The sequence below is a fragment of the Sceloporus undulatus genome, chromosome 2, assembly GCF_019175285.1.
Source record: "Sceloporus undulatus isolate JIND9_A2432 ecotype Alabama chromosome 2, SceUnd_v1.1, whole genome shotgun sequence".
NCBI classification, from domain to species: Eukaryota; Metazoa; Chordata; class Lepidosauria; order Squamata; family Phrynosomatidae; genus Sceloporus; species Sceloporus undulatus.
Genome location: NC_056523.1, coordinates 87,654,716 through 87,674,499, shown reverse-complemented (window position 1 = coordinate 87,674,499; position 19,784 = coordinate 87,654,716). Strand labels below are relative to the sequence as shown.

Below are 19,784 nucleotides of genomic sequence, written 5' to 3'. Positions count from 1 at the left end.
AAATTTTGATTGCTAACCCTAGATGGATAAATCTGTTTAGAACATGCACACACTTCGTAAATGTTGCACTCTCTTTCTGAAGGTTCCTGTTCCACTAACAAAGAGGTGTATACATTTTTCTTAAGTCCATGTCAAAAGCCAAACTGAATGAAAATACTGTATTACCCATCCCTGCTAGAATCCACCATCACATCACAAACATATAGAAATTAACAGTAGATTATATGTATGTCAACCAGTAGTACACTCCACTGAATTCCATAGGATTTATTTCCATGAACTATAGCCTAAAATAAAAATGATCCCAGAGATTTGCTTTTGCCGCAGGTCAGTAACATTTAAAAAGCTGTCAAAGCAGAATATATATATAAAAATAGTATTCGGAAAAATATTGGTGACTATAGGGCTATTAGAATTTTAGACAGTACAAAACAATTTATCAGTACTAACAGTATATGTTGAGATTAACACAACCTTTTCTCTTTCTCATTTTGGGTGGGAAATGCCTAGTTATCTTGTTGTCATTGCTGTATGCCTTTAAGCCATTTCTGATTTATGGTGACGCTAAGGTGAACCTATCATACGGTTTTATTGGCAAGTTTTGGTCAAAGGGTTTTTTTCTTTGCCTTCCTCTGAGGCGGAGGGTGTGTACCTTGCCCAAAATCACTCACTAGGTTTTTATGCCCAAACTGGGAGTTGAACTCTGTTCTCCAGAGACTTAGTCCAGTGCTCAAACCACTACATCATGCTGGCTCAGAGTGATCAAATTCCCCTTGTGCTAACATGAAACCAAAATAATAATAGGAAGAAATTATAATGTGAAGATATGTAGAGTAGAATAAGTGCAACTAGCAAAACAGTTGAGAACCAGTCTAGTAAGTTTTCATGAGATTGCCATTGCACTTTGTGTAATGTTATATCATGGCTGAAAAGGAAAGACAGCAAGGAAGCACATGATCAAACAGGAAGTACAGTCGGCCCTCCTTATCAATGAATTCTACCATCCATGGATTACACACTGTGGTGTGAAAATATTCGCCAAAAAATCCAAAGACAAATAATGATTTTGTCCACAAAAAAAAAAATCAATAAGTGACACCATTTTACTACGCCATTGACCATTGGAATTCATGGAGGGGGGATTCTAGAACCAAATCCCAGTGGATACCAAGCACCTATTGCAGTGGTGTCACCATACTTGGTGACCCCCTGTGCAGGGGGGGCTGCCAGGGGGTGGTGACAGCAGCCTGCCCCACCTCTTCCTGCTGCTTGCTCCTCATGGCTTCATTGCCAGCCTGGCTCCCCACTTGGAGAGAGAGCCAAGCCAGGAACAAAGCCACAAAGGGCACACAGCAGCAGCAGGAAGACCCCACCAGGGTGTCACCTCTCCTGTGGGGTGTCACCTGGTGCAGTCCATATCCACCCCACCCTCCCAATGATGCCACCAGCCCACTGTATTGTTCAGTATGTAACAATGCCTCTTTAGCCTTTTCCCTGAGGAAGTCTTTGTAATGCCATACTAGCAGTATCATACACAGAAATCCAACATGAAAATTTCTGTCTAGCTTGAAGGTGCCCCTGTGGAATTTCTGTCTGTTACATGGTGGTGCAGTGGTTAAATGCCTGTACTGCAGCCATTCACTCAAGACCACAAGGTTGCGAGTTCAAGACCAGCAAAAGGGCCCAAGCTTGACTCAGGCTTGCATCCTTCCGAGGTCGCTAAAATGAGTACCCAGACTGTTGGGGGCAAATTAGCTTACTTGCTAATTAGCTTACTTGCTGTTCACCGCTATGATCTTTGGAATAGCGGTATATAAATAAAACATATTATTATTATTATTATTATTATGACTGTGAATTTACAGAACCACTGTTGGGGGGGGAGGTATGACCCAAACTTGCCAGGTGAATTTATGTTGTTACCAACTCAGTCTAGAAGTAAGATCGAGAGAACATTTGTAACTCTTGAGCAGTTTTCTCCTACTCTAGACTAGAGCCTGTTAGCCTGTGCATAGTTTCTCCCAGTCTACGTATGATTTCCGTATAAGACTGAAATGGGAATTTTGTGAGTGTTCAGTGTTTGGAGACCCAATTCAGGGTGTGACCGCCCATCAGCCTCATCAGCAACTCCCATCAGCCTCAGCCAGCACAGCTAATAGTCAGGGACGATGAGGTTGGAGTCTAGTCACATCTAGTGGGTGAGAAGTTCTCCACTACTGGTTGCAACTTGCTGCAAAATTAAATGTCTGGCAAGACATACATTTCAGATATTTCTACTGTGAGAAAGGTGAATGTAGTTATACATATGCTCAGGACAAATAGTGTCCTCCAGAACAAAATATTTAATATTTAACTTCCTGAGTAAATCTTCATATCTTAGTTATGCAGATTTTGCTGAAAAGCAGAATACAGCCAGCCTTTCAGATCCATGGATTCAACCATCCACAACTTGAAAATATTTTTTAAAAACCCCAAAAGTAAACCTTGACTTTGACATTTTAAAGACAAGACATTTTACCACCTCATCATATATGTCTGTGCCTGGCTTCAACACCACCAAATGCACCTGAGGAAGTAGAGTGGAGTCTAGGGAAGCTCCTGCTGCCAACTTCTTCCTTTCATTGAGTCTCAAAAGTGCTGCTACAAGGTCTCTACGTCCCACCTCCAGTAAAAGTCATTATCCCCCTCAAGAGCACTTGAACATCCATGGATTTTGGTACCCATGGAGGGTCCTGGCACCAAACCCCAGGGTCCACTGTATACTTTCTAGAGCCAAGGCCTGACAAAAAACTAACTTACATAGCATTAATGATAATCTTTTCTGTTGGCCATTTATATTTACAGTAATAAAAATGTGCATGTTGTGTTTTGAAACCATCTTATTTATTAGGAACAGGGAACCTCTGGCACTGCAGGTGTCACTGGACTCCAAATCTCATCTGACCCAAGCACCACAAAGGTCAGGAATAATAGCAGTTAAAGTCAAACAATATTTGATAACCACACCTACTCTTGGTGCTTTTGAATTAAATAACCTGTTGTCTTATGCATTTTGCACATTGAGTTTACTGGGACCAAAGCAAGTGTTTTGTTAATAGATAAGTATATAACTATTAATCTGCCAGGAGTAGCATTTGGAATGCAATAAAATGTCACAAAAATGTAACTTTATTCCAAGAAGAAGCTGGTGCATGTCATGGAGATTCGTTCCCGTCCCCTCCCTCCTGCAACACTAAGGTCCACCCATAGGGATCTCCCAGCCCTTTGGAACAGGATTATAGGATGCTCAGTTATGCTGCAGTGGAAAGAGGAAATCATACTGGATTTGGCAGTCATTTAAATCTGTTTCCCTGAATCAGCAAAACATTGTTTAATCCTAATCCTGTCCATTGGTCGGGACCAAAAAGACACAACAATGGGGGGGGGGGGATTATAAAATGATTTCTGGGAGGATGGGGGTGTTTGGTCCAAGACTTTTCTTGTCTTTCACAAGGAAAATCCTGCTTCTCTATATTAATTTTTTTCTTTATATTTTTAATGCCAAGAGCTGGGACCAAAAACAAACTGACCCACTCCAAACACAACAGTCAATACAGTGTTTTGGACAGAACTGGTGCATAATTGATATGTTGGTGCTTTTTCTGTACAGTAAGTAAATGATAAGCAATAGCAATTCAAAGGTGTTTACTGCCATACAAGGTTCTATGGTAGGGGTTCAAGGGCAGGGATGGGGAACATGTATCCCTGTATTGGTGGACTACAACTCCTAGCATTCCTCACCCTTGGATACACTTGATGAGAACTGGAGCTGGACAACATTTGGAGGATCATAAAGTTCCCACAGAGACCGTGTTATAACAGTAGTACCATGTGAGTTCTGTAATATTCCTCTATACCAGTCTCACCTGCATGTGCGTGTGTGTACTTTAAACACCTGTGCTCTTTGTCTGAGTCATGGCAAACTGAGAGCTGGTGTTTTGTAACAGGCTCTGAGCAAGTGATGAACACTGTAAGAGTGCCAGCATTTCTGCGTAGAGAGGAAGGTGTGAATCAGCGAAGCATGTACGCTTAGGTCACTCTTAGCTCCAACAAGGCCTAGGTGACTTCCAGCCTCAAAGCTGGTCCTCCAGTTACATTTTAGGTTTATTAAAGAGGGAATAAGCCGGCAAATGAAGATTGCTGGGTGAATAATAAAGTAAATCACTTGGGGGGGGGGTTCTCCCATAACAGAGGTCCTGTGCATTGAAAGGCAGCATATCAGTTAAATTCATCAAGCACAGTTTCTCCAATTGTTGCAGCCCTGTGCCAGAAAAGCAGCATCCATTGAACTCTAAAAAATGACAACTCTAAACAACAGTTGCAGAGTTCTTGGGGTCGGGAGTAAAATGTCTCTTTTCTCTAGGGAAAATACAGCACTATCTTCTCTAGGGAAAATGCAGCACTCTGTACTTCTGCTTCAGTGCAGCCAACAGAGTCCTGGGTTCAGGCTCTCACAGCCTCTTCAGTAAGCCACTATCCCCCTTGTTAACTGATTTCACAAATATACTTAAAGAGTGCGTACAGTGGGAGAAGGGATACATAAATCCCAGACAACTATAAATGGCCTTACTTCTCTCTTACATGGGAATATAGATGGTCTGAAATGACCACAGACTAGCATTACTATGTGAGCAGAAGAGCAGATTAGGCAACACCAATCTGGCAACTCAGCTTTTCCCAAGATCTCAAAGAAGTGTCTCATAAATGGCAGTGACTGGGCAAAGGAGGGGGAGGGGTAATTCATTAATTAATCAATTAAGGGATTTCTATCCTGCCTTTCTCCCAAAATGGGATTCAACGTGGCTCTTTTTATTTATTTATTTATTTCCAGGATTTATATCCCTCCTTTCTCCCATGGTGGGATTCAAGGCAGGTTACAATATATTAACATTTAAATATATTAAATGTATTTAATATATTTAACCCCCCCTTTTAAAACCATGGTTGCATAAGTGGTTTCCTGAGGCCATCGTCGCTGACTGCCAGCACCAACCCGATGATGGTGTGCCTGAAGTTACAAAGGAGGACAGCTTCTGCTAGTGGAGTACTTTTGTCAGGTTGAAAGGAAAAGAAAAGGAAAACGTCTCTTTCCTCTAGGGAAAATGCAGCACTCTGGACTTTAGTGCAGCCAACACAGTCCTGGGTTCAAGCTGCAACTTCACTTCCAAACACAAAGGACTTGTAATTTGTATTGACATCGTTTTGTGTGGGTTCTAGAACAAGGCCACAGAGTCCGAAAAACCCACAAAAAACTATGGATGCCAGTCATGAAAGCCTTGGACTTCCCATTGTACTGAGATCCTCCCATCCCAATGGCATGTGCCTGGGCCTGGCTTCAACACCGCCAAATGCACCTGAGGAAGGAGAGTGGGCTGCCAAGTTCTTCCTTTCAGTGAGGAGTCAGTCTCAAAGGCGCTGCTCCAAGGTCTCTCCGGCTCCCGCCTCCAATAAGTGACAATCCCCCTCGTTATTCACTTATTGAACAAATACCCCAAAGCCCATCGGGAAGGAGGGGAGGAAGGCGGCGGTGAGGCTGCCCTGCGCCGGAGCCTGGTCCCTGGCTGCCGCTTACACAATGCAGCCGGCCAGACGGTGACAAGTTGCATAACCAGCCAGGGCCCGGTGCCTGTGCCGCCGCCCGAGGCGGGCCTGCCCCCGTCCCCGTCCCCCGCTGGGTACCCTCCGTCCCCTCCTCCTCCTCCTCCTCCTCCTCCTTACCGATGCGGAGGCCCTTCTGGAGGGTCCCCAGCGCCGCCCGGTAGTCGCGGTCCCGGAGCAGGAGCTGCCGGGCGTCCGCCTTGAGCCGCGCCAGCTGGGCTTCCCGGGGCAGGCACTTTTCCAACAAGTTGCAGAGCAGCACGTTGCTGGAGGTCGGGCAGCGGGAGGCCGGCGGCTTCTCCCCCGGACACAGGCGGCAGCGGGCGGAGGGGCAGCAGCAGCAGGAGGAGGAAGGCAGGCACCGGCGGCAGAAGGAGTGCCCGCAGGGAAGGGTCACCGGGTCCCAGAGCAGCCGGCGGCAAGACGGGCACAAGAACAGCTCCATGGCTAAGGCTATCCCGGCTTCTGCTGCTCCTGCTGCTGCTGCTGGGGACCCCCCTCCGACTCAGGCGGCAAAGTGGAGGAGGGGCGCCCCTGTCCCCAAAGAAGAGGCAGGGACTGGGAAAGAGGAAGAAGAGGAGGAGGAGGAGCAGCCCCTGAGAGCCTAGCCTCGCCTCTCTTCCCCTGCCCTTCCTCTTCCTCCTCCTCCTCCTCCTCCTCCCGCTGGACTGGCCAGAGGCACTTTGAGGGGGGTGTGGAGGAACTAGGGAACCCTGCCTTCTCTGGGAGCACCCTTCCTGCCCCAGCCAGGCTCTTAAAGGCGCAGCCAGGCTCCAGCCTCCCAAGTTTCGCAGCCTTCTCGACAAGGGCGCCGAAGGCCGGCCTCTGGAGCCCTCTCCGCCCTCGCCCTGGCTGCCCCGCCCTCGGCCCTTTGGCAGGGCTGGCCGACACCTTTGAGACTCACTGGAAGAAGGGGCTTGGCGGCAGGTGCATATAGCTTCTATAGCTAAAAGGTATAGGCATCATATATAGCTATACCCATCTGAGGAAATAGACTCATGTCTACTATAGCATACACACACACACACACACACACACACACACACACACATATATATATATATATATATATATATATAAGCATCATGTATAGCTATCTGTATCTGAAGAAGTACTTGAGTCTAGTATAGCATTTATAGCTATATGCATCTAGATAGATAGATGCATCACATATAGCCATATGCATCTGAGGAAGTAGACTCACGTGCATTACAGCATCTATAGTTATATGCAGATAGATAGATAGATAGATAGATAGATAGATGCATCATATATAGCTATATGCATCTAAGCAAGTAGACTGACATCTAGTATAGCATCTACTTGTATAGCTGTATGCATCTAGATAGACAGATAGATACATCATATACACCTGAGGAAGTAGACTGATGTCTGCTATAGCATATATAGCTATTATATATATATATATATATATATATATATATATACGCATCATATATAGCTATATGCATCTGAGGAAGTAGACTGGTGTCTAGTATAGCATCTATAGTTATATGCATCTGTATTGATAGATAGATGCATCATATGTAGCTATATGCATTTGAGGAAGTAAACTTGAGTCTAGGAAAGGGCATGCTGCCAACTTCTTTCTTTCGGTGAGTCTAAAAGGCGCTAAGATCTTTCTACATAAGTGATACTACAGACTAACACAGCTATATCTTTGAATTCTGCCTTTGGTTGTTATTGTTGTTGTTGTGTGTCCATGAGTCGGAAACGGCTTATGGCGAACCTATTTTCTTGCCAAGCTTTGTTCAGAGGGGGTTTGCCCTTGCCTTTCCCTGAGGCTGAGAGAGTGTGCGAGAGAGACTTGCTCTAGGTCAGGCAGTGGGTTTTTTTTCCTGTGCTGGTTCGGGGATTTGAACCCTGGTCTCCAGGGCGGTAGACCAAGGCTGAAACCACGACGCACGCTGGCTTCTTTCTTTATTATTATTATTGTGTGCCTTCAAGTTGCTTCCGACTTATGGCGACCCTAAGGCAAACCTGTCATGAGGTTTTCTGGACAAGTTTTGTTCAGAGGGGGGAGGTTTGCCCTTGCCATCCTGAGGCTGAGAGAGTGTGACTTGCCCAAGGCCACCCAGTGGGTTTCCAGGGCTGAGCAGGAAGCCTGGTCTCCAGAATCCAGCCCTCCAACCACTCCCCCAAGTAATGGTTAATGAGAATTTGTATCAGTACTATTAGTATAGCTGGTCTTTTCAGGCCGAATACTTGCTCCCAGGGGGGTGGCCAGGCGTCCTCCTTTTTCCAGGGCCTGTCCTCCACTCCCATCTCCTGCTTAGGAGGAATTCCTAAACACGTGGGTCAGGACTAAGAAGCACGGACTTGCATTTATATTCAGCATAGTTTTGAGCTTTCTTTGGGTCATGTCCTCCAACACGTTTCTGGCGTGTCCTCTTGTCCTCCTTTTGTGGTGAGGACACCCTGGTCACCCTGAGGGGCCGGCTTGATCCTCGTTTCTTACCAAAATCCCCTCAGGCTCGGTGCTAGTTTCACCCCTTGCGCCCAGTTTACGAGGAAAGTCGGGTTCACAGGTTACTTTGGCAGCTACCTGTGGGGCTGCTTTGGGTTTTTAGAGCCTTCCTTCCTCCCTCCCTCCCTCCCTCTCTTCCTCCTTTTTCTTAAGCCTGTCCCTTGGCTCAGTTTCCCTTCAGAGGCTGGAAAGCAGGAAGAAAAGTCGGGTTTCCTTTGGCCGCTTCTGGAGTTTGCCACTCTGGCGTTCTTTCCCGCCTTTTGTGTCCCTGCTGCTGGGAGACTCCCGACCGAGGCCCTAGTCCTCCTAACCCTAAAAGGAGGGCGACGGAGAGCCCGCCAAGGAGAAAGAAATGGAGGGAGTTCTCCAAAAAATGAAAAGCTGGAAGCACTTTCCTAGAAATGGAAGCCCACGCTGCTCAGCCCTGTGGCATTATGGCACTCCTCCTCTGGGTCAGAAATGGAGGGCGGGTTCAAGAAAAGGAGGACGCCTGGCCCCCCTGATTAAGCCAAGTGGGGGAGGAGGACATGCCAGGGAAAAGGGAGAACAGTGGTCCCTTTGCTCGCTCGGAGCCCAGGAGGCAGCCCTGTCTCGCCTCCCGTGCCAGCCCCCACTGCTGGACAAGTGGCCCTCGACTGGGCCGGGCTTTTCCTGAGAGAGAGAGAGAGAGAGGCTGTGGAGACTGTCCCTGAGAAACACACCCAAAGCCAGCCCCTCCGCATCCGCAGTTACATAAAAACCGGGAGCCTCGCCATTGGCCGCCGCCTTGGGTCCGCCTCTGTTGCGAAACCCATGTTTCGTAACTGCCCAGCAAGCGAGGCTGCCCTACTACGGAACCACAGGGGAGGGCTTGTGTCCACACTGGGGGCGTCATTCGCTCTGGTGCCACAACAAAAGACAGCCCCCAGAATTCCATAGCACGGAGCCATGGCAGCCAAAGCGGGATCCCCTATATTTGGGGGAAATACTCAGAGTAACTGTTTTCAAACGCATTTGATATTTTGGGGAAATATTTAGAGTAACGTTTTTCAAATGTATTTTATTTGATATTTTGGGGGAAACTGTCAGAGTCACTTTTTCAAATGTATTTATTTGATATTTGGACATAGTACAGAATGTGCCAGATGGGCAGCCCTTGCCCGTCCATCCTCATGGTAGTAGTAATGGTCCTGAGGGCAACACTGCTAACGTGTGAGTTGGGGGCAAAGCCATTCTTGCAGCTGGTCAGGGGTTCTAAGGCATCACATAAGCCACATTTGAGCAAACTTGGTGGTGCTCTTGTGCCTTTGTGGAAGCCGCACATCCCTAATGTCCTGGATGACCCAGCATTGGCCCCACTTTATAACCTCCAGTTTTCCCCATGTAAAAAAGTCCAGGTGGTGGAGGTCACAGGCTAAGGTGATATTGTGAAATGCCCTCTTCCACACCAGCCTCACCATCTGGAATCTGCCCGAGAAGTAGGAACGGAGCCACTGGAACACAGTGTCCCCAATACCTAACTCCTTCAAGTGACCCAGGATACCATGGTCTATGGTATCGAAGGCCGCTGAGATGCCCAAGAGCACAAACAGAGTCACATGTCCCCTGTCGATGCCCAGATGGAGATCATCGACCAAGGCGACCATGGCAGTCTCAGCTCCATATCCCACCCTGAAGCTGGTTTGAAATGGGTCTAGATAATAGGCTTCATCCAAGACAACCTGGAGTTGGAAGGCAACTGCCCTCTCGATCACTTTGCCCAAGACTGGTAACAGGGAGAACAGTCAATAGTTATTCCTTACCAGGGGGTCTAGGGAGGGGTTTTTCAGAAGTGGCTTAAGCACTGCTTGTTTCAACTCTGAAGGAAATCCCCCCCCCCCCGAATGATGCATTAATTATGAGTTGCAGTAATATTTTCACTGCATCCCCACCCTGAACAGTCAACCAGGATGGGCAAGGATCAAGAGGGCACATTGTCTTTCTCACACTTCCAAGAAGCTTGTCCATCGGTATTTACAAACTAAAATAATCCAGTTTAACACTGTGAACACTGGACACCTCTCTTACAATTTCTGTTGTAAAGCCCACATCTAGATCAACTCTAATCTGAGAGATTTTATCTGCAAAAAAGTCGTTAGAAGCATCACAACAGGCTTTGGTTGGTTCCAATTAAAGGGTTCAGGGTGGGAGGCAATTGAGTTAGCTCTTTAACCACCCTGAACAGCTCTGCTGGACGGGACTCTGCAGATGCAATATGTGCAGCATAGAAAGAGTTTTTTGCTGCATCTATGGCCACTCCATAGGAATCTAAAAAGTTCCTATGACGTGTCTTGTCAGGCAAAAGTCCATGTTTCTGCCAGCGGAGCTCTAGTATTGAATTTCATTTTGTTAGCTTTGGCCCAGCTTTCTAGTCTATTCAGGTCATTTTGAATTTTGATCCTGTCCTCTGTGGTGTTAGCTACTCCTCCTAATTTGGTGTCATCTGCAAATTTGATATGTATGCCCCCAATTATGTCGTCCAGGTCATTGATAAAGATGTTGAATAGCACTGGGCCCAGGACAGAGCCCTGTGGGACCCCACTGGTCACTTCTCTCCAGGATGAAAAGGAGCCATTGTTGAGCACCCTTTGGGTTCGGCCAGTCAACCAATTACAAATCCATGTAAAAGTTGCCTTGTCTAGCCCACATTTCACTAGCTTGTTTGCAAGAATGTCATGGGGAACCCTGTCAAAGGCCTTACTGAAATCAAGATATACTATATCCACAGCATTCCCTTCATCTACCAAGCTGGTAATTTTATTTAAAAAAAGAGATCAGATTGACTTCTTTCTCTGAAACCCATGTTGACATTTTGTGATTATGACATTGCCTTCTAGATGTTCACAGACTCTCTTTTTAATGATCTGCTGCAGAATCTTTCCTGGTATTGATGTCAGACTAACTGGACGATAATTGTTGGGATCCTCTTTTTTTCCCTTTTGGAAAATGGGGACAATGTTTGCCCTCCTCCAGTCTGCTGGGACTTCTCCTGTTCTCCAGGAGTTCTCAAAGATTATTGCCAATGGTTCCGATATTACATTTTCCAGTCCTTTTTATACCCTTGGATGTAGTTTATCTGGTTCTGGAGACTTATATTCATTTAGATTAACAATCTCCTTACTGTTTTAGGTGTGTAGAAGAGGAAGGGCTCCTGTACCTTTTAAAAGAGGGAATTGGAACAAGTGACTAGCCAGCAGAGTCTGGAATTCCCTTTTCCACAAAATTACTAAAGGTTAGGGAGCACTGGGGTGTAGTGGTTTGAGCACTGGACTGAACTCTGGGGATCACAGTTCAATTCCCTGCTCAGCCATGGAAACACACTGGGTGACCATGGGCAAGTCACACACTCAGCCCCAGAAAGCCCTATGATAGGTTTTGCCCTCAGTCCCAGAGGTGTCACTGGGGAGGGGTGTGAGGAGTACAGACCACACCTGGTCACCGAGTGACACCCCAGGGTGCATACACCTGATGGGACTGGTGTGGCTACTGGTCAAGCGAGAAAGGTCAAAGTCTCCCATTCTTGTTCACCCAGCAGCCACACCAGACCTGGAATGGGCCTTCTGGTGGCTACAGTGCCTCCCCCCTCAGCAGCAGCAGCTCCTGCTGGAAGGCAGTGCCTTCTGTTTAGAGTCTGGGGTGTTTGCTGGGTGAGCAGCTGCACCAGACCCTAAACAGGCCATCCAGAGCCCAGAGAGGTCACAGCAAGTGGCCGGCTGGGAGAGGGGGCAGACCACTCCTACCCCTTCCAGTCCTTTCTGGGACCAGGTTACACTAACCTCAGGGATGCCACTGTCAGTCCAGAACAATTTTTAAGGCACACAACAAATACAGCCCTGCTCTTTTTCTGCATGTGGCCATCCTGTCTTTTAATGCAGAGGGACACATAAGTCCCTCTCCTCATCCGTTATCTCTCACACATACAAACACACAGTGTTAACACATTCCCTGGTTTCTGGAATAGTAACAAGAGCAGCACTTAACCAGTTTTGCCAAGATTTTTTTTTAAAAAATGTGATTTTATTTTTAAGTAATAAATATAACACAGTAAACCAGGTGAAAGCAAACAGGTTCTATACTCTTGCAAGCAGCAAATCCAATGACCCACATCAGAATCTGAAACAAAGGCCTAGAACAGACAGGCCAAATGAAATGGCTTCTGGCCGCTTTGGAGGCATGCCAGTTAGACAACACATGCCTCCAAAGTGTCCAGAAGCTGCACTGAGGCCACTCTCCAGTCCCTTGGACTGGAGCAAAAAGGGGCTGGGATAATCCACTTCTGGAAGTGCCAGTCAACCCTAGCAAGCACAGCCTGCATTGGGAGTGAGGTTCAGACCCGCTTCTGGCTGGACTTAAGCCACTCTTTCCTGCTCATCTACTCCAGCCCAAAGTCTCCACATCTGCCCTCTCAGAACAGCTGTTCCCAACCTGTGGGTCACGAACCCTTTGGGGTCAAATGACCCTTTCACTGGGGTTGCCTGGTTGGGCTCACTGCTCCTCCTCCTCCTTCAGGGTGTCAAGGCCTCCTATGGCCCGCTCCTGCCACCACCTCAGTCGTGCAAGGCTGAAGCCCTGCATGACGGTCTCCCAGCCAATCGAGGCTGCCGACCAGAAGAAGGCTTCTAGCCACAAGGAGGTTGCGGCCAGAGAAAAGTTGAGGACCACTGTCTTTGAAGGTTTTGTTTATATCCGCCAGGACAGATTACTTTCACTGACTTTGAGCTTTATCACACCAGACTGCTGTCCTGCCATAATGGTGCCAGTTTAAGAATGGAAGCACCATTTCTTATCATGCTTTACTCAACAGCAGTCTTTGGCAATCCATGATCGCACAGTCCAGTGATGGCGAACCTATGGCACGAGTGCCAGAAGTGGCACTCAGAGCCCTCTCTGTGGGCACATGTGCCATCACCCCAGCACAGAGTTTGCCAGAGTTTGTTATTAGAAAGCCAGAGGGACATGGCACTTTGCAATAAATAAGTGGGTTTTGGGTTACAGTTTGGGCACTCGGCCTCTAAAAGGTTCACCATCACTGGCATAGTCTGTTTTCTACACTGCCAAAATGCTGCTTTCTGGGAAAAAGAGGGGTACAAGTGATCACGGCTGCCAAACATCTCGCATAGCGGCTGCTTTGTGAATGTGCATACAGCAGCCGACTTAGGAAAGGTGTTGGCAGCCAGAATCGCTGCTCCGACCTCTTCTGAAGTGCAAGGCAGCTCTGTGCACTTTTGCTACACAGCAGCCCTGTGCTTTGGAAATAAGAGCGGGGACAAGATATCGCAGCTACAAACAACCCCCCCCCCCCCAAGGCCAACTGCTGTGTGACTGTGCAAACAGTAGCCTGCCTGGGGAAGGTGTTGGTGGCTGCAATTACTGCAAAGAAGAGAGGGAGAGGAGCATCATATGACTGCTTGAGAAGCAGAACTGCAGTGGAAGGGACCCATCACATTAAGGCAGTAATGGAATAGCAGCAAGACTGAGAGCCTATTGATGGGTTTTGCTCATTGATGAAAAAGTGCACTACACTAACAAATGGAATGCAAGGCAGCAGCATTGTTTAATAAGTACCAGACAAAGACACTTTTATCCTGTTAAAATTCTGCTTTTGTAGCTTTGTGTGATAACATCTTTTGTCAATCTCCTCAAGCAGTTTCTCTTCTGTTCCTTTCCAGAGAGATGAGGGAAGTGAGGGAAGAACATGAAAAAGTGACTTTTTGGATTATCTCTCCCAGAGATTCTGGGACTTGCAGTCCAAAAGTAACTATCCAATGCTTGGAGCAAGGGAAAGCAAGAAAGAGGGTTTACCTTCCCCATTTTTCCCTCTTCCTTCTTCCACCATTTAGAACATTCTAGAGAGTCTGAGCATGAAGAAACCATACTTTAGTCATCAGCTCCCATAAAGAGACAGTTGCTGACTATTACTTCAACCAGTCATTAAAATTGTTTGCCTATGTAAGATATGACCAGGCTGGATGCCAGGTCCTGGCCAGCTTTCATACTATATAATAGATGATGGTGAAATTGGACAGGAAGAGATTAGAGTTGGCAGCTGGCCACAGCATCAGGGGGTAAGTCTCCAAAAAGCTTCATCTGCACATCCATCATCAGTATGTATGTTATCCATAGAACATGAAGAACCAGCACAGCTGCTGCTGATTTCAAAAAAATCAGTTTAAAAATGAAAATCTTCCCCATCCCCCTTGAACATACAATCTACATTCGGCCCTTCTTATACATTGATTTTTTTATGCAAATGTTAAAAAAAAGTATAAATTTCAAATATCAAACCTTGATTTTCCATTTTTATAAGGGACACCATTTTGTTATGTCATTATATTTAAGGGGACTTGAGCATCCGTGGATTTTGTTATTCACGGGGGATCTTGGAACCAAACCCCAGTGTATAACAAGGGTCCACTGTACTTCCTCTACCTGAGCAGTGTGTCTTCAGGCAGATGAATTGTTTATTTACCTAGAATACGAGAATATGGAGGAGCTTCCCTTTTAGCCTTTAAAAGTTACACACTTTTTTTTTTCCATTCAGGAAGGAATTATCAGGTGCGATTTCAAAAAGTACAATTGGAAGAGTTGGTTGGCTTGGCAACAGACATTCAGATGCCATGTATTTATGCAGATCAGAGTAACAGAGGCATAAAGGGACTACTATACATGTCCAGAGAAGGAAGGTAAATACTATGCAGGAAACCCGTCGATCGTAGTTCTTAGTTTATGGAAGTATCTTGTCGGTTGATTTTACTTCTTTTCTTAAGTATTATTTATTAATAAGGCCTTTCTTATTGTACTAAATTGTAGGACCCCCTCCACAGGAAGATTAGATTACCACTTTCTTTTCTGTGCTTCATATGAATGGCAAAGATGTTTTTGTTCTAACAAGCTTTTAATGCAATTGTCATGTTGCTTTCTAATTGTAATTTTATTCTGTTTAATTTTAATAATTATAGTTAATTATTTATAAATATAAATTATGATGATGATACTGAGAATTTTGTTTCACTGCTCCTGAGGTCTTATAATTTTAAATCTTGCCATGATATGATCTGTTTGATTGCTGTTGCTGTTACCTGCATTCAAGTTAATCTCAATCTATGGCAACCCTGCAGATGAGACATCTCCAAGACACCCTGTCTTCCACTGCTCTGCCCAACTCCTGCAAACTCATACTTGTGATCTCTTTAATGGGACCTATCCATCTGGCATGCAGTCTTCCTCTCTTCCTACTTCCTTCCACTTTTCCTAGCATTATTGAGATATCCATAGTACGACAGCCTAAGTTTTGTCATCTTGGTTTACAAGGAGATCTCTAGGACCCATTTATTTTTCTTTTTGGTTTTCCATGGAATCCTCAGCATTCTTCTCCAGCATCACATCTCAAATGCATTGATTTTCTTCCTATCTTCTTTCTTAACTTAACTCACATCCATACATGGTAATGGAGAATATAGTGTCTTGTATGATTTTAATTTTTGTGCTCAGTTGTATATCTTTGCATTTTAAGATCTTTTCTAGTTCTTTCATAGCTGACCTTCCCATTCTTAATCTTCTTCTGATTTCCTGACTGCAGTCTCCATTCCTATCAATGTTTGATCCCAGATATCAGAATTCTTTTACTATTTCTGTTTCCTCATTGTTTACGCTGAATTTGTGTTGGTATTGCATAGTCATTATTTTTGTTTTCTTTATGTTCAACATTAAGCCTTCCTTTGCACTTTCTTCTTTGATCTTCCTTAGTAGTTGTTCAAGGTCTGTGAGGTTTTCTGCTAGTATTATGGTGTTGTCTGTGTATCTATGGCCTGGGACAGACCGCCCGAAAAGAGCAGCCTGCCGGTGGCCTACTTTCCTCCGGAGAGAAGCCGCAGCCGCCAAACCCAGGAAAAGCGGGTTCTTTTTCTGTCGCAGGGTGGACATAACGAGTGCACTAATGGTGCACTGATTATGTAAGCAATGCACAGTGACATGCAGATGCCGTGTGACACTTATGTCACAATGGCAGTGCCTGTGTACATGGGGCGCCACCATTGTAACGCCACCAAGCACATTAGGCTTAGGGACCCTTAAAATCAGTGCCAGTACACTGCTTGTTGGCAGTATGTACCACGCCTTAGATTGTTGATATTCCTTCATCCTATTGTATCATCTTAAATCTTTATTCAGAGGAGAATTCATAACTGTATTACCACTGAACTGTATGGATCCATTATATGACTTCTGAGGTATTTTCTGACCCTGTGGTATTACAATATATGTTAGGGGATTAAAATGCCCCATATCCTCAATGGTGTTTGGGTATAACGGCCAAATGCATGAAGCCAAAAAAATACATATTCACGTGAGGTAGAACATTTGTTTTGAGTAACTGCTGCACTTCCTTTTCTGCCTCTCTCCAAAAAGAACCAGCATGATTTCTGCATCCTAAAAATACTACCACTGTTATTTCCAATGGAAGAAGGAGAATTTGTGAATCCCCAAAATTAAGAAATGGAGATAAACCCTGAACGAATACAGGTATATTTGCATGAAGGCCTACGATTAATGATCATGTTAGGTAATTTTCTGCTCCACTAACAAAATAGTGTCTTCTGGGGAACTGTTTCCCAAGCAAGAGCTATTATTTGTGCATGTCACTAAACAGGAAGCCAGAGCCTCACACGTGGCTGCAACAGTGGTCCTTGAAAAGAAATTTCTCACACATGCAGAACTGTCTGCTGGTTATTGTTTGGTTTTTTTATTATTATTATTTCATCCACTGATTACTGAAGAAGTAACTGCAGGCAGAGTGTGTATGTAATGACTTATTCTGCTGAAATTTAATTCCCAAATGTCAAGAGGCTTATACATCACAAGTTTGATAAAGTCTGTCTCCTTCAATGCCCTGAACACATGCTCTGCCTTTCTATTTGCTTACCAAATTAAGTTATAAAGACTGTTTTCTGTGAAAACGTTTTCAAATGTTTCTCCATTGTTTTTTTGTTTCCTTCCTTTTGGGGTACCAGGCATTTCCAGAGCAGCAGTTTATTGTGGCTCTTCAGTGAATTCTTTGTGGATATCTGCACCAGATCCTTCTATTTCTGCCACTCATGACATATGTGTCTTTGCCTGGTCCTTTCTGGAAAGGATCAAGTGAATCTTCACTTGTTGCCCTCCCATCTTTGAGCAGGGAAGGCACTGATTCACATCTGAGAACTCATCTAGTCTGCATTATGTTTCAACTACAAATTAGCATGGTGCTTTTTTTGTCCCAGTGTATTACACTCCATAAGATATTTTTTTAGGTGACCCCAAGTGTTTTTAAATAATACTCAAATGGTTGCAATTCAGGGACATTGTTTAAAATTTTTGAGGCAACAGTGTCATAAAATAGCCAGCATGTAGGTGGAATTTGGGGTGTATGATGCCACAAAATGTAACTCTGGGGTGCCCTCTGTAGAATGGACCAAGAAAATAAGCAACATATTGTCTTTGTCAAGAAGATGTGTCTGCACAGAGAATATATAAGCACGCTCAGCTTTCTTTAGTATTTTGCCTATTATTTGGTGTTTGGAAACATTATTTTTTTATTGTGCTCCCAGAAACCCTCAGCCAGGATGGGCATGCAGAGTAGAGGAGTGTGAAAAAGAATAAAAAAGAAAAAATATCAGATGCTGCCAACATTTTAAAACAGAATGCTACAAATAAAGTAGAATCCTAGTCCACTTGGCTGAGTGGTAAGACAGTCCAGTAATGAATCTTGTATGTATCAGTCTCCTTGTATTAAGAAAGCAGTGAAGATTTATAGTCATGTTGCAGTTTGTGGATATTTTCAAATATACCATCAAAGCAAAGTAGGACAAAGTATTCTCCTGCAGAAGCAGGACATGAATTCCTGCAATGTTCATTCACTTCCAGATGGCTATCTAAATTGTGCTTCCACAAGATCAGACTTCAGTTGCTCTGTTCTTCCACACACAAAAGGCCATTTCAGGCATGATGAGAGAGTGTGGTTTCCTGCTACCTAAACCAGCCTGGCCTGGACTCAACTGCACCCTCTTTTGTTTCTGCACCCAAACAGAGAAGATTAGAAGCATTGTTGTTTAGACTATGATTTAAGAAGCAGCCAAAATTGGAAGCCACAGTTGTACTCACTAATTTAAACAAATTACAGGTTGAATCTCCTTTTCCATAATGTTTGAGACCAAGAGTGTTTTGGATTTTTTTGGATTTTGGAATACCTGTACAGTACATACTTAATGGAATATCTTGGAGTTGAAACTCAAATCTAAAAACAAAATCCATTAATGTTTCTTGTAGACATTATACACATGGCCTGAAGATAATTTTATACAATATTTATAACAACTGTGTGCGTCTGTGTACACTGAACCACCAGAGAGCAAAGGTGTCACTATATCAGCAACCTATGAAAAATGTTTTGGTTTTTGCAATACAGTCGGCCCTCCTTATCCATGCATTTTTTATCCATAGATTAAAGTATCCACGGTTTGAAAATATTTTTTAAAAGTCTGAATTCCAAATAGCAAACCTTGATTTTCCATTTTATATAAGGGCCACCATTTTGCTATGCTATTATATTTAATGGGACTTGAGCATCCATGGATTTTGTTATTATGGGGGATCCAGGAACCCCAGCGGATAACAAGGACCCACTATATTTGGATTTTGGAACTCCAGGTATGAGTGATACATCTTGTATAGTTTTCTGATATTTTATGTGAGCTGTGATTTGTTTGTGATAAAGTGTTAAACATCAAATAAAGTTTGCCTATTGATGCAGATCAAACTGTTTTTACAAAAAAGCAGCAAGCAATAACTGGTTCAAAAACAAGATGTCAGTCTTGTTTGGAAACAAATATCCCTACAACAGTTTAAAATACTAGGAACTAATTTGAACTGGGGTTTCTCTAGAGAAGAAAAATACAATCTGAGTGCATTTAGCCATTCAGGTTATCTCTTAATTGATGTCTAGCTAAACAAACAGGATACATAATATAGTACTGTACTTTCCAAGTTTCACTTTAATGGGACAAAGCTTTGGATACTTTTTCATGTATCATTGATTGCTTGATGGTTTCCTTTAAATGCAAGCCTGTTAGCCATATATGACCCACCATGATGCAATTAAGTAATTATAGACTTAATTGTTTTATGGAAAGGGGGGAAGTTAGTACAGTATACCCTACATCTCCTTGCTAGATATGCTAACACCCCCCTCTGTGTCTAAAATTATTTTTACATCTAAAATTATCTAACTGCATTACTGTGGGCCATATAATAATTAATTAATAATAATTTGTTTTATTTATATACCGCTATTCCAAAGATCATAGCGGTGAACAGCAAGTAAGCTAATTAGCAAGTAAGCTAATTTGCCCCCAACAGTCTGGGTACTCATTTTAGCGACCTTGGAAGGATGCAAGCCTGAGTCAAGCTTGGGCCCTTTTGCTGGTCTTGAACTTGCAATCTTGTGGTTTTGAGTGAATGGCTGCAGTACAGGCATTTAACCACTGCGCCACCAGGGCTAATAGGCTTGCATTCGTATGTTCACATTTGATATCATGTTTGGAGAGGTCATGATGACCTGTGAAAACTAGTACATTTCAAACTAGGCATGCTGGCCCCAAGACGCGTG

At 44.3% G+C, this 19,784-nt stretch overlaps 1 protein-coding gene across 3 annotated transcripts in view; it reads right to left on the bottom strand.

The window, feature by feature from the left end:
- Positions 1–6,452, bottom strand: part of LOC121921779 (LON peptidase N-terminal domain and RING finger protein 1-like) — a 64,388-nt gene extending 57,936 nt beyond the window's left edge. The window contains exon 1 of one of the 3 annotated variants that reach the window (XR_006102045.1): positions 5,758–6,452. Coding sequence is in view for 1 of the 3 variants with exons in the window: in XM_042450326.1 (XP_042306260.1) it covers positions 5,758–6,082 (325 nt within the window). In the remaining 2 variants the exon portion in view is untranslated. Of the gene's footprint in view, positions 1–5,393; positions 5,625–5,757 lie in introns of those variants that run through there. The other 2 variants (XM_042450326.1, XM_042450327.1) reach the window with 2 other exon arrangements.
- Between the last annotated feature and the right edge of the window lie 13,332 nt (positions 6,453–19,784).